At 42.8% G+C, this 25379-nt stretch overlaps 1 protein-coding gene across 2 annotated transcripts in view; it reads left to right on the forward strand.

Moving 5' to 3' along the window:
• Positions 1-25379, forward strand: part of plxna4 (plexin A4) — a gene marked incomplete at both ends in the record, with an annotated part of 489925 nt that overhangs the window by 401510 nt on the left and 63036 nt on the right. For both annotated transcript variants that reach the window (XM_083659977.1, XM_083659976.1), the window contains 8 exons: positions 1356-1479; positions 11407-11543; positions 12196-12363; positions 12860-12953; positions 14996-15235; positions 15670-15816; positions 16676-16910; positions 21525-21667. In XM_083659977.1, the coding sequence (XP_083516103.1) occupies positions 1356-1479; positions 11407-11543; positions 12196-12363; positions 12860-12953; positions 14996-15235; positions 15670-15816; positions 16676-16910; positions 21525-21667 (1288 nt within the window). The remainder of the gene's footprint in view (positions 1-1355; positions 1480-11406; positions 11544-12195; positions 12364-12859; positions 12954-14995; positions 15236-15669; positions 15817-16675; positions 16911-21524; positions 21668-25379) is intronic.

A 25379-nucleotide genomic window follows, 5' to 3' on the forward strand; every position in this document is an offset into this window, starting at 1 on the left:
ACTTTACATCCCAGCTGAACAGTAAGTCACACTTTACATCCCAGCTGAACAGTAAGTCACACTTTACATCCCAGCTGAACAGTAGGTCACACTTTACATGTCACCTGAACAGTAAGTCACACTTTACATCCCAGCTGAACAGTAAGTCACACTTTACATCCCAGCTGAACAGTAGGTCACACTTTACATCCCAGCTGAACAGTAAGTCACACTTTACATCCCAGCTGAACAGTAAGTCACACTTTACATCCCAGCTGAACAGTGAGTCACACTTTACATCCCAGCTGAACAGTAAGTCACACTTTACATCCAAAACTGAAGAGAAAACATTGGCAGCATGAAGTAGCAAACAGCCCCTCTAGTGCAGTGTTTCACCTGTGTTACACACACACGCACACACACACTCTCCACTTTCTTACCTCATCCATGCACACACCACACTGCCATAACAACTCCGCCGAAAGGGTACATGTGTGTGCGTGTGTGTGTGTGTGTGTGTGTGTGTGTGTGTGTGTGTGTGTGAGTGAGAGAGAGAGAGAGACTATATGACATGGCAAGTAAACTAATGCCATGGTGGCCTAGTCTCTAGACCAGAAGAAATTTGTTTTGTAAGTTTTGTTGAAATTTGTAAGTTCAAGTCTCAGCAGCTCTGGGCTTGTATTTGCTTAGAGAAAAAAGCAACTCAGGCCTCATATTAGGTACCATCACACACTCACACACACACACACACACACACACACACACACACACACACACACACACACACACACACACACATAATCGCTCAGAGGAGTTCAGGAGGTTACATTTTGGTGACATTAAAGTTTAATCCAGTGCTTTGGTCCCTGACAGGTGGCACCCATCAAATTATTTCAAACTAGTTTAAAAGTGGCTTATCAACAGTCGCAGTGCTGCTTCTTCTGTTAGGAAAGTAAGTTAAGTGCCAGCACTTTCTAAGCAATTGCTGAGCTAGCGGAAGAGAGGAAGAGCTCTTTTTGAGGTCACATGTAAAAGGATAGAGGCCTTTTCCTTTCTGTCCCAGGAGCTGGCAGTGAGGGGAAGTGAACCTGCTGCCAAATAACATTATTTTATTCTGGTTCTAACAGAATTAGGGCCATTCATACTGAGCGAGCTGCTCTGCGCTGCCAAAGCCAGTGTACAGCAGCACTGCAGCTAAACACTGAGTTGGCAAGAGGTTGTCAGATTGGTGTGCATACTGTGTGTGTGTGTGTGTGTGTGTGTGTGTATATGTATATGCTTATACTCTTACTCTGCGTCTTTCCATAACGTGTGTCTCTTTATTTGCATTGCAGTAGTAGTATACATTATACATTGATGCCTGTGGATGTTTCCAGGATTGTGTGTGAGATGGGTAAAGCAGAGAAGAGCCAGTACACCGGGAATGTGCAGGTCTGTGTCGGGATCGGAGAGTGCAGACCAGAGTTCATGGCAAAATCCAGCAAGTACTACTACTTTGTGGTGAGTCTCTCTGTCCAACTCTTTGTCTCTGTACTACCAGCCGCGGCAGCGGAGCTGGTGGTGTTTTCACCTTGTGTGCGTGCGTGCGCGCGCGCGTGTGTGTGCATGTGTGTGTGTGTCATCATGGCAAAATGTGGTCGTAGAGACACCTATAGTAGTGGGAACTACCACAGAAGCGGTTTTGTCCTTTGCCAGGTGTTTACTGTATATGTCTGTCTTTGTCACTGCGATAGCATCAAAACCATGCGAGATGCAGTCACGAAACTTTACAGGTGTTGAGTTGACATCAAAATTAAGTGTTATGAAAAAAAATTATAATAATAAGGTTGAATTTGAAAATGGGTGTGTCCCAAGAGCCCCCCAAACTATACATCCCTGGTGCACATCCGGGCCCGGGCGTGGTGTGGTCCCATCACAAGATGGTCTCTAGTTAGGGAATGTAATTAATTTTGAAATGAAACAAGATGAGGAGATTTACAATGAAATATGTATCACAGTAAAGGCTGTCATTCTTCACTGACCTGGTGTTGCTCTTTTTTATGCATATAGTAATCACTGTTCCCATGGCCATGGGTGACTCTGATGTGCACTTCACTAGAGCATACTGCTGGTTCCCCCTGACTATTTGGTTAACATATTATACATTTCCCGTGTGTCATTATTGCCTTAACTGCACAAGATGAATTTCATTACATATTTTGCCTGAAGCAGCAGGATGGCACCCATCCTCACCCCACTGCAATCACACCTTGCGTGTTAGCACCTTGCAGTTCATTAGCCTGTGATCTCTCCCTCTGTGTTAATATCATGCATGTAGCTGTATCCCAGTATGTTAGCCTGTGTTCTCTCCCTCTGTGTTAATATCATGCACGTAGCTGTATCCCTGTATGTTAGCCTGTGTTCTCTCCCTCTGTGTTAATATCATGCATGTAGCTGTATCCCTGTATGTTAGCTTGTGATCTCTCCCTCTGTGTTAATATCATGCATGTAGCTGTATCCCTGTACTGTATGTTAGCCTGTGTTCTCTCCCTCTGTGCTAATATCATGCATGTATCTGTATCCCAGTATGTTAGCCTGTGATCTGACACGGTGTGCTTCTCTCCAAGACTCTCGCTCTCAGCATTTCTCACATGCATGTACCAGAAGTGTGACATGATTGGCATTCACTAATGAGCCCAGGCACACGCACGCATGCCCACACACGCACACACACAGGCATGCACGCACACACACAGGCATGCACGCACACACACAGGCATGCACGCACACACACAGGCATGCACGCACACACACAGGCATGCACGCACACACACAGGCATGCACGCACACACACAGGCATGCACGCACACACACATGCGCGTGCATTTTTCTGTGTTCTCTCTGTCTTAAGTACTGCACACAATTAATCAAAGGACATGTTACTCTCACATACAGTCTCACATAGACTGAAATACAGTTTGCCATTATGTACTCATTTTGTACTCCGTTTATGTGCTCTTATCAATTTTACTGCCATCCATTAATGGGCGCTAAATTTATTTCTCAGCCGGGCCCCTGTACAGGATTATACAGTATGTTAGGTCTAGATGTCACACCACACAGCACAGGATTATATGATGTTAGGTCTAGATGTCACACCACACAGCACAGGATTATATGATGTTAGGTCTAGATGTCACACCACACAGCACAGGATTATGATGTTAGGTCTAGATGTCACACCACACAGCACATGATTATATGATGTTAGGTCTAGATGTCACACCACACAGCACAGGATTATATGATGTTAGGTCTAGATGTCACACCACACAGCACAGGATTATGATGTTAGGTCTAGATGTCACACCACACAGCACAGGATTATGATGTTAGGTCTAGATGTCACACCACACAGCACATGATTATATGATGTTAGGTCTAGATGTCACACCACACAGCACAGGATTATGATGTTAGGTCTAGATGTCACACCACACAGCACATGATTATATGATGTTAGGTCTAGATGTCACACCACACAGCACAGGATTATGATGTTAGGTCTAGATGTCACACCACACAGCACAGGATTATGATGTTAGGTCTAGATGTCACACCACACAGCACAGGATTATGATGTTAGGTCTAGATGTCACACCACACAGCACAGGATTATGATGTTAGGTCTAGATGTCACACCACACAGCACAGGATTATGATGTTAGGTCTAGATGTCACACCACACAGCACAGGATTATATGATGTTAGGTCTAGATGTCACACCACACAGCACAGGATTATGATGTTAGGTCTAGATGTCACACCACACAGCACATGATTATATGATGTTAGGTCTAGATGTCACACCACACAGCACAGGATTATATGATGTTAGGTCTAGATGTCACACCACACAGCACAGGATTATGATGTTAGGTCTAGATGTCACACCACACAGCACAGGATTATGATGTTAGGTCTAGATGTCACACCACACAGCACAGGATTATGATGTTAGGTCTAGATGTCACACCACGCAGCACAGGATTATGATGTTAGGTCTAGATGTCACACCACACAGCACAGATTATGATGTTAGGTCTAGATGTCACACCACACAGCACAGATTATGATGTTAGGTCTAGATGTCACACCACACAGCACAGGATTATATGATGTTAGGTCTAGATGTCACACCACACAGCACATGATTATATGATGTTAGGTCTAGATGTCACACCACACAGCACAGGATTATATGATGTTAGGTCTAGATGTCACACCACACAGCACAGGATTATGATGTTAGGTCTAGATGTCACACCACACAGCACAGATTATGATGTTAGGTCTAGATGTCACACCACACAGCACAGGATTATATGATGTTAGGTCTAGATGTCACACCACACAGCACAGGATTATGATGTTAGGTCTAGATGTCACACCACACAGCACAGGATTATGATGTTAGGTCTAGATGTCACACCACACAGCACAGGATTATGATGTTAGGTCTAGATGTCACACCACACAGCACAGATTATGATGTTAGGTCTAGATGTCACACCACACAGCACATGATTATATGATGTTAGGTCTAGATGTCACACCACACAGCACAGATTATGATGTTAGGTCTAGATGTCACACCACACAGCACAGGATTATGATGTTAGGTCTAGATGTCACACCACACAGCACAGGATTATGATGTTAGGTCTAGATGTCACACCACACAGCACAGGATTATGATGTTAGGTCTAGATGTCACACCACACAGCACAGGATTATGATGTTAGGTCTAGATGTCACACCACACAGCACAGGATTATATGATGTTAGGTCTAGATGTCACACCACACAGCACAGATTATGATGTTAGGTCTAGATGTCACACCACACAGCACAGGATTATGATGTTAGGTCTAGATGTCACACCACACAGCACAGGATTATGATGTTAGGTCTAGATGTCACACCACACAGCACAGGATTATGATGTTAGGTCTAGATGTCACACCACACAGCACATGATTATATGATGTTAGGTCTAGATGTCACACCACACAGCACAGGATTATATGATGTTAGGTCTAGATGTCACACCACACAGCACAGGATTATATGATGTTAGGTCTAGATGTCACACCACACAGCACAGGATTATATGATGTTAGGTCTAGATGTCACACCACACAGCACAGATTATGATGTTAGGTCTAGATGTCACACCACACAGCACAGATTATGATGTTAGGTCTAGATGTCACACCACACAGCACAGGATTATGATGTTAGGTCTAGATGTCACACCACACAGTACAGGATTATGATGTTAGGTCTAGATGTCACACCACACAGCACAGGATTATATGATGTTAGGTCTAGATGTCACACCACACAGCACAGGATTATGATGTTAGGTCTAGATGTCACACCACACAGCACAGGATTATGATGTTAGGTCTAGATGTCACACCACACAGCACAGGATTATATGATGTTAGGTCTAGATGTCACACCACACAGCACAGATTATGATGTTAGGTCTAGATGTCACACCACACAGCACAGATTATGATGTTAGGTCTAGATGTCACACCACACAGCACAGGATTATGATGTTAGGTCTAGATGTCACACCACACAGCACAGGATTATGATGTTAGGTCTAGATGTCACACCACACAGCACAGGATTATATGATGTTAGGTCTAGATGTCACACCACACAGCACAGGATTATGATGTTAGGTCTAGATGTCACACCACACAGCACAGGATTATGATGTTAGGTCTAGATGTCACACCACACAGCACAGATTATGATGTTAGGTCTAGATGTCACACCACACAGCACAGGATTATATGATGTTAGGTCTAGATGTCACACCACACAGCACAGGATTATATGATGTTAGGTCTAGATGTCACACCACACAGCACAGGATTATGATGTTAGGTCTAGATGTCACACCACACAGCACAGATTATGATGTTAGGTCTAGATGTCACACCACACAGCACAGGATTATATGATGTTAGGTCTAGATGTCACACCACACAGCACATGATTATATGATGTTAGGTCTAGATGTCACACCACACAGCACAGGATTATATGATGTTAGGTCTAGATGTCACACCACACAGCACAGGATTATGATGTTAGGTCTAGATGTCACACCACACAGCACAGATTATGATGTTAGGTCTAGATGTCACACCACACAGCACAGGATTATATGATGTTAGGTCTAGATGTCACACCACACAGCACAGGATTATGATGTTAGGTCTAGATGTCACACCACACAGCACAGGATTATGATGTTAGGTCTAGATGTCACACCACACAGCACAGGATTATGATGTTAGGTCTAGATGTCACACCACACAGCACAGATTATGATGTTAGGTCTAGATGTCACACCACACAGCACAGGATTATGATGTTAGGTCTAGATGTCACACCACACAGCACAGGATTATGATGTTAGGTCTAGATGTCACACCACACAGCACAGGATTATGATGTTAGGTCTAGATGTCACACCACACAGCACAGGATTATGATGTTAGGTCTAGATGTCACACCACACAGCACAGGATTATATGATGTTAGGTCTAGATGTCACACCACACAGCACAGATTATGATGTTAGGTCTAGATGTCACACCACACAGCACAGGATTATGATGTTAGGTCTAGATGTCACACCACACAGCACAGGATTATGATGTTAGGTCTAGATGTCACACCACACAGCACAGGATTATGATGTTAGGTCTAGATGTCACACCACACAGCACATGATTATATGATGTTAGGTCTAGATGTCACACCACACAGCACAGGATTATATGATGTTAGGTCTAGATGTCACACCACACAGCACAGGATTATATGATGTTAGGTCTAGATGTCACACCACACAGCACAGGATTATATGATGTTAGGTCTAGATGTCACACCACACAGCACAGATTATGATGTTAGGTCTAGATGTCACACCACACAGCACAGATTATGATGTTAGGTCTAGATGTCACACCACACAGCACAGGATTATGATGTTAGGTCTAGATGTCACACCACACAGTACAGGATTATGATGTTAGGTCTAGATGTCACACCACACAGCACAGGATTATATGATGTTAGGTCTAGATGTCACACCACACAGCACAGGATTATGATGTTAGGTCTAGATGTCACACCACACAGCACAGGATTATGATGTTAGGTCTAGATGTCACACCACACAGCACAGGATTATATGATGTTAGGTCTAGATGTCACACCACACAGCACAGGATTATGATGTTAGGTCTAGATGTCACACCACACAGCACAGGATTATGATGTTAGGTCTAGATGTCACACCACACAGCACAGGATTATATGATGTTAGGTCTAGATGTCACACCACACAGCACAGATTATGATGTTAGGTCTAGATGTCACACCACACAGCACAGATTATGATGTTAGGTCTAGATGTCACACCACACAGCACAGGATTATGATGTTAGGTCTAGATGTCACACCACACAGCACAGGATTATGATGTTAGGTCTAGATGTCACACCACACAGCACAGGATTATATGATGTTAGGTCTAGATGTCACACCACACAGCACAGGATTATGATGTTAGGTCTAGATGTCACACCACATAGCACAGGATTATATGATGTTAGGTCTAGATGTCACACCACACAGCACAGGATTATATGATGTTAGGTCTAGATGTCACACCACACAGCACAGGATTATGATGTTAGGTCTAGATGTCACACCACACAGCACAGATTATGATGTTAGGTCTAGATGTCACACCACACAGCACAGGATTATGATGTTAGGTCTAGATGTCACACCACACAGCACAGGATTATATGATGTTAGGTCTAGATGTCACACCACACAGCACAGGATTATGATGTTAGGTCTAGATGTCACACCACACAGCACAGGATTATATGATGTTAGGTCTAGATGTCACACCACACAGCACAGGATTATATGATGTTAGGTCTAGATGTCACACCACACAGCACAGATTATGATGTTAGGTCTAGATGTCACACCACACAGCACAGATTATGATGTTAGGTCTAGATGTCACACCACACAGCACAGGATTATATGATGTTAGGTCTAGATGTCACACCACACAGCACAGGATTATGATGTTAGGTCTAGATGTCACACCACACAGCACAGGATTATGATGTTAGGTCTAGATGTCACACCACACAGCACAGGATTATATGATGTTAGGTCTAGATGTCACACCACACAGCACAGATTATATGATGTTAGGTCTAGATGTCACACCACACAGCACAGGATTATATGATGTTAGGTCTAGATGTCACACCACACAGCACAGGATTATGATGTTAGGTCTAGATGTCACACCACACAGCACAGGATTATGATGTTAGGTCTAGATGTCACACCACACAGCACAGGATTATGATGTTAGGTCTAGATGTCACACCACACAGCACAGGATTATGATGTTAGGTCTAGATGTCACACCACACAGCACAGGATTATGATGTTAGGTCTAGATGTCACACCACACAGCACAGATTATGATGTTAGGTCTAGATGTCACACCACACAGCACAGATTATGATGTTAGGTCTAGATGTCACACCACACAGCACAGGATTATGATGTTAGGTCTAGATGTCACACCACACAGCACAGGATTATATGATGTTAGGTCTAGATGTCACACCACACAGCACAGATTATGATGTTAGGTCTAGATGTCACACCACACAGCACAGATTATGATGTTAGGTCTAGATGTCACACCACACAGCACAGGATTATGATGTTAGGTCTAGATGTCACACCACACAGCACAGGATTATGATGTTAGGTCTAGATGTCACACCACACAGCACAGGATTATATGATGTTAGGTCTAGATGTCACACCACACAGCACAGGATTATATGATGTTAGGTCTAGATGTCACACCACACAGCACAGGATTATGATGTTAGGTCTAGATGTCACACCACACAGCACAGGATTATGATGTTAGGTCTAGATGTCACACCACACAGCACAGATTATGATGTTAGGTCTAGATGTCACACCACACAGCACAGGATTATGATGTTAGGTCTAGATGTCACACCACACAGCACAGATTATGATGTTAGGTCTAGATGTCACACCACACAGCACAGCATGCTGCTGATTAGATTATAAGCAGGCCAAATGATCTGGAGGGGGATTTACTGTACGGCCGGATCTGTGCACTATCAGCTTCTGCTGTGTGTCTTATCAGTTTGATTAGAAAAGATATTCCTATGTATACAGGATTAATAAAGGCAGGTAAAGGCACATGAAACATTTTCATCTTAAATGAGCAAATGTATTCTGGTGCCCAAAGCTCATTAAAAGAAACGAGTCATTTAATCTTGTGGAAACATGTTCACAACTCATTTGAGGTATCAACGCATAATTTTAGAAACACTTGCCTTGAATATGACTGACCTCGAAAGGGTGTTATATACAATAAGGTTGGGGTAAGGATAAGGACAACGTTTGCCTGTAGTTCATTGGGACATAATTGTTATATAAACTTCAGCAGCAGAAATCATTATAGTCTACAATAGTTGTATAACATCTTAAATTAAAATGTTTTGATTGATTCCTGTGTGTCTAATTGACCTTTGACCAATTAGTTTACATAGTTTAAGGTCTCCTGGACATTTGTTGTTAGTTTAACATAGGCAGTATAAACCCTCTATAACAGAGGTTTTCAAAGTGGGAGGCGGGCCTTCCCAGGGGGGCTTCAAGCAGTTTCAGGGAGGCTCAGTGAATGGAAGTTAAAAAAGATTACATTAGTCATTAACTCATTGAGTGCCATGGACGTCTTTCGACGTCCAATTAAATAGTGACGTAGAGTGCCACGGACGTCTTTCGACGTCCAATGCGTTTTTTGACGGTGGGACGTCGATCAAAGCCTTCCGCAGCTCCTGTACAACTATTGTAGCTATTGGAGGTCTATAACCTATTTTACAGAACCCTTAGGTGGCGACAGTGCTCTCCAGGTTAACAGAAAGGCAGAGAAAAACAGAGAATAAGTCGTTGGGGAAACGGAAATCGCATCGCATCCGTATGCATCGATATGCATGAAGCGTTTTAACGTTAGATGTGCCTGCAGCAGGCAGCAGCCAATCTGCTCCCACAATTGAGCTCCTCCATGTCCGCTGCGACAGGCTGTCGCCGACAGCCCATTCGCATGATCAGCCGTTATTATTCTCAACTGGAAGCATACAGTAGTAGCCGGTGACAAACACACGCGGAAAAAGCTGGATGTCGCCGACGCGCACCCTTCAGAGCAAACTCAGCAGAGAGCCACCTCCCATAAGGAGGAGTGTGCAGTTGAGGCGGGGCGGGGTGGGGGGGGGGGCACGCAGAGCAGCACACAACACTGACCCAGACAGACCCAGGCAGCAGGACAGGGTTGGCAAACGCAAGCCAGAATATCCGATGCCCACCAGCAGCAAATCAAGATCAGCAAGAAGCTGCAACCAGCAGCGCACGCAGGGGCCAGCGCTGCTGGTTGCAGCTAAAAATATTATTCTGCCAAACAAAATTCCCTGGCCTTCACTGTTTTATTGAAGGAAATTATTTTTGAGGTGTGACTACATCAGAAAATTAGCTTCAGAGTCAGTGATGTGTTTGAAATGTTTAATTTCACAAAAGGGCCATTATCTCAGCTTCTAGAAAAAAACTGCTCTTTTTTGTTAAATCAAGCTATCTTCTCCGGCTGATAACTAAAGAACGGAAAATGATATCAATAAACCTGTTTTTGCTGATGATAGAAAAGAGTCTCATCGTTCTTTTTGCGTGTTCATTGTTTACATAGTAATATCACACAATATTCTGTGGGCCTCGAGAAATCACTGAAAAAAGCTCTGAAACTCTGGCACTGGGAGCGTCCGTTCTCCAAAAGTGGCTGGCACTCAATGAGTTAAAAGGAGATCTCATTGAATAGCCTAAATGTGTGTGATTTGGTTAAAGAGATAGTTCCGAGATACAGTAGTTTTAATATTTTTTTCCTCTTTCCCAGAGTCAGAACAGATAAATGTCTTCAGACAGACCTTTTTATGTAGTTGGTAGTCTGAAGTATCTCAACAGCAATATCAGGCTATCTTGGCTCAATTGTTGAGAGTCTATGGGATCAAATAGCATAATCATGATCCCATAGGCATCCAGGAATTGAGCGAGGGGTGTCCTTTTTCCAAGCTTTGTCTGGAGGGAGGCCCACAGTCTCAAACTTTGAAAACTCGTGCTCTATAACATACTGTAGGCTGAAATTGAATTCATATTATTTATGATTCACATGTCTACTTCGATTCACATTGACCTCACTCTGACCGATCCCTCTGCACTCCCCAGATTCCAAGGCTTCTCCACCTCAAGCCGAGCCGAGGGCCTGTCTCCGGGGGCACCATTGTCAACATCACCGGGAGCCACTTGGACGCTGGAAGCAATGTGTCAATTATGTTCAAGGACCAGCCGTGCACTTACCTGAGGTTAGTGAGGCAGGCCAGTTCAGCTTAATAGTTCAGCTTCAGTCTGTTATTTAGACAAGTGATAACAAAAGTCAAATGTTTTTATTGGCAACTGTAATTTTACTGAAATTGCTATTGTAATTCATTACACTAATGATCATTGGGAAAAGGAATAGGATTACTGTAACCCAACACTGAACACTAATCAATGCACAATTTCAAGTGCAGTCAATGAACAATCCATCCATGTCAACGTAACCAACCATTCAACCAGCTGAAATGCGTACATCCATGTTTAATTTTGAATGACCATTCAACCTAGGAGTTTTGACCTTGTGTAAGTCAGGAGTCTATCAGCTGTGTGTCCCAGGATGAAAAGCCTGAGAGAAATCTATAGGCACAATAAGACCTGAACCTCTTCTCTGATCCCTAATCAATAACCTCTATAGCAGTCACCTCTGTACCTCCGGTCCGCACCGACAATGATAAATGACTAGAGAGATGATAGATGAATCCGGAGTTTCTCAGCATAGGCACATCTAAAAGACAAATTCAGTGCACATTTCTCCATTAGGTGTTAGTTTTACAGTGGTTTATATCTGTTCCTGAGGAACTGTGTGAAAATGACATTGCACTAAAGCTTCACTAATATTTCATCATAACATCACTTCAGGAGGGGTGGCCAGTGGATCACCTGCAGGTCCCATGCTTCGCTCCATGGCTACGGCAATGTGTCTGTGTCGGTGAGCGTGGACAGGGCCCACCTCCAGAGAGACCTGCCATTTGAATATGTGGAGGATCCCACCATCACCAAGATAGAGCCCGAATGGAGCATCTTCAGGTACTGTAGGGTTGGGGGGTACACTGCTTGGAGCAGGGCCCAAATTTGAGGCAGACTTTAATTGAGTTCTGAGCGAAAATGAAACGGCAATTAATTGTGAACAGGGGGAGGATGGGGGTGCATAGAGGTCATTATGGGAGAGTTAAAAGTTGGGATTTGGTGGATTGCTGTACATTTAAATAGGCAGTCTTAAACACACCCGCCCAAGTGCTTGAATATTAGACATTGTGCGAGAAAAAGTATGATTGCGCTGTCTGTCTGTACAGTACCTCTCTGTCTCGCTCACTCTCTCTCTCTCCATCTACTACTATACAGTACAGTATACATACAGTACAAGAACTATACTTACTATACAAAATGCATGAGAGAGAGAGAGAGAGAGAGAGAGAGAGAGAGAGAGAGAGAGAGAGAGAGAGAGCAATTGGTGTTTGACCCAGAACGGTCTTCACATGTGATCTTAACCTCTAGGTTAACCTCTGTCCCCTCTCTCCCACAGTGGATACACACCAGTGACGGTGACAGGAACAAACCTTGACATCATTCAAACCCCACTCATCAGAGCCAAGTACAATGGCCACGAGACACTCAATGTGAGTGAATACATGCATGCATGCACAGGCACGCACACGCACGCACACACACACACACACACACACACACACACACACACACACACGCATAATAGATCATCAGACTAAATAGTTGAAGGAATAAACCCAGGAAACAGAGAGGAAGACGGGAATACAATCATGAGCAAAGGACACCAATCAATGAAAAAGATGTTTGAATTAATTAAGAGAGAATGCTCTACTTCCTCCTGCCCGTGCAACACCAGAATGAGTTCTGACCACACAGTTGCCCTTATCAAATTCTTCCACCCCCACACACACACACACACACACCCCAGCCCACCCCAGCCGCAGAATCAACCTATATTCACCCATGGGAGCACAGACAAAGCAATACAAGGGTTTCTGTGATCTGATTGAAAGAGGAGGCAGTCACAAAAGGTGGTAATGCAATCTCCGTGGTCCATCTGAGCGTGCGCCTAGCGCCGCGTTTAGCATCTGTGCTCAGATGCGATTAGCCTGTATGAGCCATTGTGTCCTGAGCTCCAGCACAGGCAGCTTGTACTTCATGCCAACCTGAATCAAATCCAGAGAAAGTTAATTTGCCCCCATGTCCTAGTTTCTCAATTCTGCCATTATCTTTGCTGTAATTCAATCTTACATAGTTGTAAGCAGTTTAACACTGAGTGAGGGGGAAAAAGAAAGAAATAGCACTTTTCAATATCGAACCACCACTGTGTGCACATACAGTACAGGTACTGTATCCTCGCAATTACCTCCCTGTAGAAGTGCTAGCTAGCAGGTAGAAGTCTGGGAGGTCCTGAAGACCTTGCAGCCGGATTTGTCAACTTTGATGTGCAAGGAGCCAATTAGACTGACAGGCTCTGGTGACCTCTGTTTGAGTGAGGGGCTCTGGTGACCTCTGTTTGAGTGAGGGGCTGCATGGCAGAGGTCACAGGCAATGTGACATCTCTGTGAACGAAGGAGTAAAGTCTCTTTTTGCCAGGGTCTCTTTTTTTCATCCATCCTGTCACCACTACCACATGCCGGTTGATTTGTCAATGCCGTGACAGAGAGACCGAGAGGAGTGGAGATGCTGCAGGGATACTGAAGGGCCTGCAGCACGCCAATGACAGATCGGACCATGTGTTCTTCTTTATAAAACTGACTTGGAGGTGTGAATGAAGAAGGAATAGAGGAAGAATGTGAATATGCAGCACACGTCGAGTGAAAGGGCGTAGACAATAGAGAGGCAGGGAAGACGGATGCGAGATAAACAATAATTTACTGTAGCAGCCGAGTGGTCTATAGAAAAGATGAGAATGAGATAGAAAGATCACAGAGAAGAATGAGGAAAACAGGACAGGGATAGAGAAATGGCAGCTTGGGATGGGGTTGTTTTTCTGGAGTGAAATGAAGGCAGGGTAGGACCTAGTTATTATCACTGCCGTATCTTCACACATCAAAGCCCCATTGTGGCGTGCAGAGAGACTGCACACTCTCTCTAACTGCACCTCATTTTGGTGGCTTCCTTTGAGGGGGGACACTCTAACAGGTTCTACTTTGTACTTTTGGAATGGGGGAGCGTCCATTTTGAATGTATCAGTGGGCTTATTGAAATGTAAACCTGTGACATGAAAGACGTACATTAACGACAGCTTAGCAAACAGTAGCTGCGTCTTCGTGGCTGTTCAGAGCCGTCACACCGGGCTAGTGAGGAGATATGTGAGCTTAATGTTTTATGTGGTTATAAGGTAGCTTGACAGCAATGTAAAGGATGTGGAGATAAAATATGATATGAATATTGCATGCACATACAGATGCATGGATGCATACTGTAGATGCTTATCTTTACTAAGATGAAAAGCACTGCAGCACCTCTGCACTCGCATCATAAATTACAAAACAAAGCATTTCTGCATAAAGGTAATATTTTCTGCCTTATTCCGCTCCTATCCTCGCCTAAAATCGACTTCCTCTAAACACTCCATGTCATTTGATTGCCATAAGAAAACATCATGTTCAATCACACATACCATGCCTCTCTCTTTGTCCTGGAGCAGCTGTGCCAGGTGCTGAGCGCGACCTCCATGCTGTGCCAGGCCCCGGAGCTGCCCATCAGCCTGGCCCGGCAGCGCCAGGTGCCCGAGAGGCCCCACGAGTTTGGCTTCAAGCTGGACGACGTGCAGGCTCTGATGGTGCTCAACAACACCAACTTCATCTACTACCCAAACCCTGAGTTTGAGCCGCTCAGTGTGTCTGGGGTGCTGGAACTGAAGCCTGGATCACCCATTATACTGAAGGTAGGGGCATAGATCTCTCTCTCTTTCTGTCTCTCATTCACTCACTCACTCACTCACTCTCTCTCTCTCTCTCTCTCTCTCTCTTTCTCTCTCTCTCTCTCTCATACACACACACACACACACACACACACAGATGCTATTGATTCAGTGTGTAGAATTTAATGTCCCTATCGGATTAATATTCCATAAAGACACAGACAGCTCTGCCAATATTCATGGAACTCATCACTTATCACATATCCATCAATTGATTTCACATTATGTGCATTATGATTACAGTGTGTTTCCTGTCATATTTTTTCCTTTCCCTTTTTCCTTTTTGTGTGTGGTAGAATTATTTATGTATTGAGTATATGGGTAATTTGACCCTTCATTCAGTTACTAAGTCCCTAAACTGATACCCACTCTAATAATGCATCAATATTTTCCTCCAGGGGCGGAACTTCCTGCCACCAACCAACAGTGGAAATGGAAAGCTGAACTACACAGTGCTAATTGGAGATAAGCCCTGTATGTTAACCGTGTCAGACACCCAGCTGCTCTGTGAGTCACCCAACCTGACGGGTCGACACAAGGTCCTGGTGAGTGAAAACACACGCACACACAAAGACGACAGAGAGGCAGACAGAGAGCCAGACATGTCAGATGGACAGGCCTGCTAGACAGAAAAGACAGACAGACCTATGGATCGATTGACAGTTTGAAAGACAGACAGACATTCCACGTGCTGCTCTCTATCTCCTTGTCCACTTCCAGACAGACTATAGCTAATCCAATCAGCCATGTGGTTCCTGTTACTGCCCACAAGCAGACAAGAGAAACAAACAAATAAGTCTTCAATAAGAAGGATTAGGGCCCCAGCAAACTCAATCAAGATTCCATTTGTGGTTCTGAGTGGGACCACTTTGAGCGATACGCTTCCTGACCCTACCACCTGGTCACAGCGCCATGACTGTGAAACAATAGGCAGATACACAAAGACACATACATACAAACACACACATAGAACCTTAGTGGAATACATCTGCCCCTCTGAGCTTTGATGTTGATGAACTATGAGTGATGTTCACACTGAATGATTTCCCAGACACACAAATGCTTTGCAGACCCAAAAGTGGTTTGGAGAGACAATATTATGTCATGGTTCATAAACATGGGTCCTCAGGGGATTTGAGGAACAGTGTATCACTTTAGTTCCCTGTACATTTTATTGCTTCTTATTTCTCCAATTCTAAGTTCAGATGATATTTATAAGAAGCACTGAAGTTCTTACAAAGTCTTACGTAGTTCTTAAAATGAAATTTCAACTGAGCTGTACCTCAGCGATATATATCAACTGTAAAAACCTTGCATTCCCCAAAATAACCTTTCCAGTAATTAAAGGATAGATTTATGTACATCCGTGCAGTAATCTCTCGCTTTCTCACCATCTCTGTCCAGGCTCGCGTGGGCGGCATCGAGTTTTCCCCAGGCGTGGTCCACATCACGTCGGACAGCCCTCTCAGCAGCACGGCCATCATGGGCATTGCGGTGGCCGGAGCCCTGCTCATCCTCTTCATTGTGGTGGTGCTCATCGCCTACAAGCGCAAGTCCCGCGAGAGCGACCTGACGCTGAAGAGGCTGCAGATGCAGATGGACAACCTGGAGTCACGCGTGGCACTGGAGTGTAAAGAGGGTAAGAGGAAGGCCAATGGGCTCTGGGGATTTTGACATGTTTTCCATCATTTGAAAAGTTCCTGCGGGATTTAATGTTTAAAGACATATGGGCAAAAAATTAAGAGGGACAAGTGTTTCCTTTTTGAGAAAAACTACGAAAGATTTATTTTCTTAACACCGTGTCATGACGTGATAAAAAGTGAGTGGCCTTCGGCTTTTTTCTTCTTCAAGCTTATCTTTGCAATTTACCATTTTTCATGATGGTGAATGATTGTGTGCTGCATAAATTAAATCTTGTTAACTCCATTGGACCCTCAAACTGTTGGCAAAAACTCTTAACTCCACCCCTTAACTCCACCCCTGCCTTCATCTGAAGCTTATGGGTCCATTTTTCTTCAGAAGCCACGAGAGCTGTTTTCTGGAGCTCCCTCTCTATGGCTCTGGCCACTATAACTCCATTCATGTGGGCGGGCAGACATGCGCACATGACCGTGGGCTGCACATCACGGAAGTAAAACCAGGAAGAAAATGCTTCATGCGGCATGCGCTGGTGAGCAGCTTACATTCAAATGAATGGGCGGCCATTTTCATTCTCTTATCCAGCTGTTTAATACATCCATGGCCGCACACAGCAATGTAATGTTAAACAGTGCAGTGATGAGGTGACTTCGTCTGAGGTAAAGGCTCAATTTATCCCTAGGTTGCAAACTCAGTTAACCATGCTTCTACTACTAACTACTAACTATGTGGTGTACCTCTTTAGCTCTGATGTTAACATTGTGATTAACGTGTGTTTTCTGAGACGAAGCTATACGAAAAGCTAACTTACTAGAAGCTAATGCTAGTGATGTGACGAAATGAGCAGATTATTCATAATATATAGCCTGTCTTTTGCTGCTAAGCATTAGATCAACCCCTAACGTTAATACTGGAAAACTCAGTTGAAATGCTGCCCTTGGCTTTATTGAAACGGTGATGATAAATTAAGTAAGGTAGTCTACTGTAGGTAGCAAGCTATTAGCCGACAAGAAAGCTAACATTAATTCAGTAGTTAACTTACGTGTTTCAAAGTGAATAACATTACAGTGACACATCAATTTACACTGTATACTGTGTGTAACGTTACACATGTGTTTGTATTTATTGCAGAGGTGGAAGAGGAGACCGACATGCAGCTGAGGCCGGATGAGGATCGTGGAGCGGACTGTTGTTGTGGTGTTTTGCAATACAAATGTTGAGTGACTGATTGCTGAATAAGTACAGTAGGACATTTGTAGTGGGGATGAGGGGGATGGGCAAAATGACCAAAATGCATCATCCTTGTTACTGCCAAAAGTAACCTGCACTGACCGCACTGTGCTCAGCTGCTACAGTTACATAATTCGAGGTAAAGTTTATACCGTCAAAACTATGGTATGTTTTAGAAAAATAAGCCTTATTAAATTAGCACTTCTGAAATGCACTGCGGAGTATCTGGTGGAATCAGCTGCGTCGAGCAGATCAAGCCGGACAGGAAGTCCATCAGGAACGGCATAGAGTATTCAGTAAATTTTCAAAATAAAACAATTACAATAAACACAATTAAAAACAGACAAAAAAGAAACCATTTAATGTAGCCTACTTACTCATGGTAGAGCCACACAAATCAAGGAAAAATGACCAAATCAACTAAATCTGAGCAAGTCAACAAAATTGGTCAGGCAAAATGCTCCGCTTCTGAGCCATGCAGAGCCGTCGGTTGGTGGTGTGGGGGCAGGGGGGGCATCCTCCTTGTTAAAAGTTAGCAACTCACCTACTGAGTAAAGTGTTTTCTTTGCTCAAAAAACACCAAGGTCTCAGTCATGTGTGTCATAACAAGTCATAAGTGATGAAGAAGATACTTCATAGTGAGCTTTTCATGGTTAATGGTATTTTTTATCTGCTACTGTATGGTATCACTATTACTATTTTAAATGACTGTTGGATGCCATTAAGACTTGAATGGCTGATAACTTCCTTCAGCTAAAAAAACGGAACCGCCGTCATCAAGCAGTGCATTGGTCCGTTAAGCGTAATGTACAGTATCTGTGCATCAGAAAATGCCTAATCTAGGTGTAATCTTTGACCAATCCCTGTATTTGGACAATCACGTCAGCCAGGTCACACGTTCCTGCCTCTTCCAGCTGAGGAACATTGCTAAACTAACTACAGTATCAGGAGTGTCCAAGGTCGAAATGGAGATGATCATTCATGCTTTTATTTATTCATGATTAGATTACTGCAATGCTCTTTTTCCTTGTTTTAATAAAGCCTCTTTGGACCATCTCCAAACTGCCCAAAATGCAGCTGCTTGGCTTATAACTGGTCAAAACAAGTGATCACATATTACGCTAGGGCTGCACAATTAATCAAATCTAAATCTAAATCGCTATTATGTCCAAGTGCAATATGCAAATCACAGGAACAGCTGCAATTTGAGCAAGGAAAATGTCTCACAACATACAGAAGCATTCAGTGAAACATTGTGGTGCTACAGAGGTGCCCCGGCCTACAAATCACATCCTTCAGCTGTAAGGGAACATGCTTGTTTGATTCACATCCCAGTAATCACATAATCAATTGTGTCGGTATAATCACAATATGTTAGTTTTAGGGTTTGTTTGTTTTTTGCATATTGTGCAGTCCTATATTAGGCCAATTTTATCTGCTCTGCACTGGCTTCCTATTACATTTTAAAGTTCTGATTTTAACCTTTAGAGTATTGCAGACCTCCTCAGAATCAGAATTAGAATCACTTTTATTGCCACAGTATGCAAGTTACATACGAGGAATTTGTCTTAGTGTCTGTATGCAGCGTAGCGGTCACATCAATATACAGAGATAAAGTAGGAAGATAACTAAAGACAATCACAAAGTTGCAAGTGCAATCAAATCGAGTAAATATATACAATATGTACATGAGTGGTGAAGTGTTCTGTGGATGATAAATATGAATTTACGTTGAATTTACATGAGATTTACAGACTGAGTTAAATATGCCCTCCCCTTATCTCTGCGTTCCTTACATTCGTCTGACATTGTTAAAAAAGCAGCTGAAAACATTTTTATTCAGACAAGCTTTTAGCTAACCTGTGGTTTTATTCGCTCTTATCAGGTTTTATATCCTCATCTGTGCTATGGAACTTTTATTCTGCATATTTTACTTGTTTTTGTATTTTCCTGTGTTGCTGTTGTTTTAACCTTTTATGGCACTGTGTTGCCTGTTGTCTTTGCTATTTTAATATTGTGAAGCACTTTGCGATTCTGTATCTGTGAAACGGGCTATGCAAATAAACTTTACTTCCTTACTATATAATACTGTGGTTTGTAGTGTGTTTGGTGCTCAATATTTAGTTTATAATGACGTTATGCTTTAAAGTATGTTATTTATAATGACGTTATGCTTTATAAATATCCCCTGGTATCACTATAATATTCCTATAATATACACCAACTTTATATTTCCTGTGAAATAGGCTTTTACAGTGTGTCTGTTGTAGTCAGTAGTAAAGTCACTGTACTGTATAGTATCTTGTAGCTAACGTTATGTCCTAAGCAAGTGTAAACACAGGCATGGATATGGGACATACAGTAAAAACTAGTTTTGGGATTCCCCTTTGAACAGAGACATGAAGTGCAGTCCCCAGGCACCGCATACATACAGGCTTATATTTGTGCATTCATTTTTATTTTATGGGTAAGTATCTACTCCTGCCCAATATTAAGAGGACTATACTATTATAGCATATTATAACAATACTAGTTTTGTTATAGCATGATAACAAACTTTACAATGTTGTGATCTGAACACAGTGTATTTGTTAGTTAAGGCCGGCCGGGCACTTAGTAAGACAGTCCTCACACCACAACACATAATGCTTTCCTCTGACCGTTATTTTGTCTACGGGTTAACCCTGGCCCCTACACACAGATTCACTGCGGTCTCTAACCTGCACCATGTGCTTTAAGATTTTTTTTTAATCTTTTTATATGTCTGGATCTTAAGAATTCCATATTTTTATATTTATAACACTGAAAAGAGATTATGGGTCAAGATTATTTCATGAACACGAGGGTTCGCAGGTTCGTGCCCCGTGTTACCTCCGGCATGGTCGGGCATTCATAGAGGCACAATTGGCTGTGTCTGCGGGTAGGAAGCCGGATTAGGGTATTTGTCCTGGTTGCTGCACTAGCGCCTCCTCTGGTCCGTCGGGGCTAGGGGGAAATAGTGTGATCCTCCAACGCGCTATAGTACGTCCTCCCCGTGAAACACGTCGCTGTCAGGTGAAAGAAGCGGCTGTCGACTTCATATGTGTCATATGTGGAAGCATGTGAGAGTCTACACACTCCCCAGGACAGCAGAGGGGGTGGAGCAACAACCAAGACAGCTTGGCATCGGGAAAAAGAAAAGAATCAAGCTCATAATGACTATGATGACCTTTGCTGTGTGTCATCCCCTCTAGCTGCACCATTTTGACCGTCATTTCATATTATATAATGAAGTCAATACTGTATACAGTACTGTTTAACAGCAGAAGTGTCATAAAAATAACGTTGTCAGCTAATGATTTTGCCATAAAAACAAAGTGTTTTGTGCATCTGGTTGGCACCTCAGCCTTTGCAGAGCTCCAGACGGACATCCATGAGCTGACCAGCGATCTGGATGGAGCAGGAATCCCCTTCCTGGACTACAGGACCTACACCATGAGAGTCCTCTTCCCTGGCATCGAGGAGCATCCTGTACTCAGAGATCTGGAGGTACAGTGGAGTACTAACATGCATAAGAGTCATGTAGAACATTTGCATTTTAATTTTTATTTCATAATATTTTCATTGAGATCTTCCATAGAACAATTGCGTTCTATAGGACGTACCCCTTAAGGTCGAGAGGGACCTGGGCGCAGACATGGTGGGACCTCCACACAGAGGTTCCTCAGCAGTGGAAGTTGGTCTGCTTCTTCGCCTTTCATTATTTCAGGCTGGGGGCCGGGGTTCGCCTCTCACTATGTCCAAAGTTACGTAATGTTAACGTTTTTGTTATTTAAGTCTAACCCAAACCATAACCCTAACTTTCAACTTTAACCAAGTTGTTTCACTTGCCTAAACCCAACAAAGTTGTTTTATTAACTTATCTAAACACAACCAGGAAATGCAGTGCCGTTTTCAACCAGGGAACCTCGTCGCAGAGGTTGGTGACCATGGGTCGCCCTGCAGTCTCCACCGAGGTTCGAGCCTCGGCTGGCCAGGTGGTGAGAGTGGGGAGTCGGTGGTCAGAAATCCACACTATAACGTTAACCAGGAAGTAGCTGCTGTCGAGTTAATAGATTTCTAAAATATATATTCTAATAAACTTTATATTCTGTGTGCTAAATTGCAACCTTCACACGGAAGGGGGGGGGGGGGGACAAGAAGAAGAACACCAACTTCCGCTGCTGAGGGACCTCAATGCGGAGGTTTTGTCCAGGTACTCTTGTTAAGGTCAGGTTCCCCTTGCATGGAGCACACTTTGTACTCGGGGACCTGGAACTACAGCTCTCAGCTAAAACGCCTGAGGGGAGTGTGCAATATTTAGATTGTGCAGGTGTCACATTGCGGAGATTCTTATTCACGGCACAGAGGAACACCATGTACTTAGGGAATGAAAGTCGGGCTGTCCGCTAACATGCCTGAGGGGAAATCTGCACCATATTTTAAGTCCACAGACTCACTAGGCGTTTTCGTGTGTGTGACATTCATTCTCTCTGAAGTTGATCAACAAGTGGGCAGAATGTCTTGCTCACAGTAGTCAACTTCCTTAGGAGTAGACTTGTACTGTATATAGCTATCAAGAGTCAGTTACTAATGTCCCAGTCAATTTAACGGCCTACAGTATTACCAGTTTCAAGGGCATCAAGTTACAGCACAAATGCGTGTACCTTCTCTTCATTCCCTATCAAAAACAAACGCAATACAATTAGCCTCATTTGAAAAGAGCGCAAAATGAGCGAGCAAATTAACAATGTGGTGGGTCACAGCAGGTGAAATTGACGCGGTGGTTGTTTGTGTTGCCGGCTGGTAAACAAAAGCCACTTTTTCAAAAACAAACAAACAGCCCTCCAATCATGAACGCTCTCATTAATTACTAACAATATGTGACACTGTACCTTTCCCCTCCTTCACCTCAAAAACAAATTAAAAGTCAATCAGAGAGAGAGAAGCCAAAATATATATATATATAAATAAATCAAGTCATTTATCCCCAGTGGTGACATTGATAGACAGCCGTAATTGAGCAGGTCGTCTTGTTCCATTAAGAGAATGATGGACCCCTATTTCACTGCCCTCAGGGTTGGCCATTCTATGCCTGATGAGAATTTCCCAGTAATAAGCAATATTAATTATGTTTTAATTGGTATAAATGTTGATCTGTATGATGGGTATAATGTGGAATCAGAGCCTAATGAAAGAAGCAGCAGGCTTGTCTGAAGCGGTTGATGGCTAGTTAATTGTTATTGATGTGTCAGAGATTGTAAGTGTACAACTTTGGCTGTGGGCTACAGACAGGAAGAGCAACGAGGGAGATGGAAACACTATCTAAGTTTATTGAAACAATGGGAAGTTTGTCCCTTTGTTGCCGATATTGTAATACTCTAAAACATGTACATTTCAGGGTTCCCATGTAGCGTGTGTATAGCTTAAGGCATTATGCTTTTCTATGCACTGTCGCTGCTTGCTCTACGGTCCTAAGAGACATGTTATAATGTGATAGTGATGGTATGGTATGGTATGGTTATGGTATGGTATGGTGATGTATAGTAGATTTGATGGGTTTGTAACAGGATTGTAAAGGAGGCTGAAAGCACACGCATGCACACATGCACGCTATACACATCTTGTCAGGCAGTATGAAATTAGACTAGCAACTTAACAATAGCTCCCGACAGATTACGAGGGGTTCTCTAGGAAAGGTAAAAAGAGATAACATGCTGGTTGACAGCTGCATTGGATACAAAGAGATGCTGTCTTACTGCTACTGCTCTTGACAGATTACAGATAAAAAAAATACATAATCTCCATAGGTACAATTTATGAAAAAGAGGAGTGAGTGACTAGCATAAACGGCGCAGGGACAATTTGGGCCCAAGCGACGACGGCGTGCTCCCTTTCAGCTAGCATTAGCTTGGAACGCAGCACCAGCGCTAATAAACATTCCCTCAATAGGCTAGAGTAGAGTGTTTTCCTCCTTTTATGCTCAACCTTCAGACTAAATGGAACAAAAGCTGCAAGATGTTAAGCTCATCATCTCCCTAGATTCCCAGCTCCGGCGAGCTCGCTCTGTGACTCCCATCTCCATTTTGTTAAGGTCAATGTATTAACTATTAATTGATCTTAATGGGTGATGGGTAACTCGCGCTGTTTCGGCAGAGAAACTACGCACGGTGTTATTTACTTTTTCATGCCGTTAATAGCGTTGGGATTTCCTGCCAATGTCTTTAAGCATTTGTTACAGCAGAATTTCTCCACACTGGATCTAAAAAGAAAAATCAATCAAATCTTCAAACGCATTAGGCACAGTGAGCTGAAGTTGGTATTGTTTTTACTGGTGCCGTTATTTTAATAGAATTTTACACGGAGGCCAATCTGAAATTGCTATTCTATTGCTTCCCATCATATTTTTTTTTATGTCATTGTGGTACAGTAAATGTGAGTGAGACAACTCTATACCTGTGTGCTATCAAAATACTGTAATTCATAACAGTACCTAATCAATAAAAGGAAAAACATTGCATAGATGTTCCATTATTGCACAATTTTATTTCAATTCAAGAACTTTCTTTTGTCTGATTAGTTTGCATATTTACAGTCTATGATTTGCATAGACTACCATACAGTGAATGTGATATATGGTAATATATAGCTAAATCTTTTCTATTATCAGAAGACAGACAACAGATACTCTGTTTATATTAAATCACAATATTGTATAAGCAGTGCTTCTACTGTATATATGTAATATGTGTGGTGGCCTACAAAAACCGTCCACATGGTGATACTTTGACATTTTCATTTTTTTGACATTTCCATAAATTAGAAACTCTCCCCTGCAGTATATAACTTCTTGAATGACTGAGATAGCTCTCTCAGATCAAAAGTTCATGACTATTTTAATGTGTTATGTGTCGAAAAACGAAAAATATGAGAAAAATGGCTTTAATAAACATTCCACAACATTCCATTTTCTACAGTGGCATTCCACTAAAATCATGAAAATAAATATAAATACTTTCCCATTTGTTTTATGAAAATAATTATTCACCATGATGTATTACGAAGTAACCACTCAAAATCCCAAAATACATGTAAAACTCGTTTTCGACCTAGTTTGGCTCATTGTCATCAATGTCTAGTGTAGCAGCGACATCATGTGAAGGATTCTCCCAGACCACCACACATGATAAAAGCTATGTTTGCTATTAATTAGCAGCCCTAA

The sequence above is a fragment of the Poromitra crassiceps genome (genome assembly GCF_964638095.1).
Source record: "Poromitra crassiceps genome assembly, chromosome: 2".
NCBI lineage: Eukaryota > Metazoa > Chordata > Actinopteri > Beryciformes > Melamphaidae > Poromitra > Poromitra crassiceps.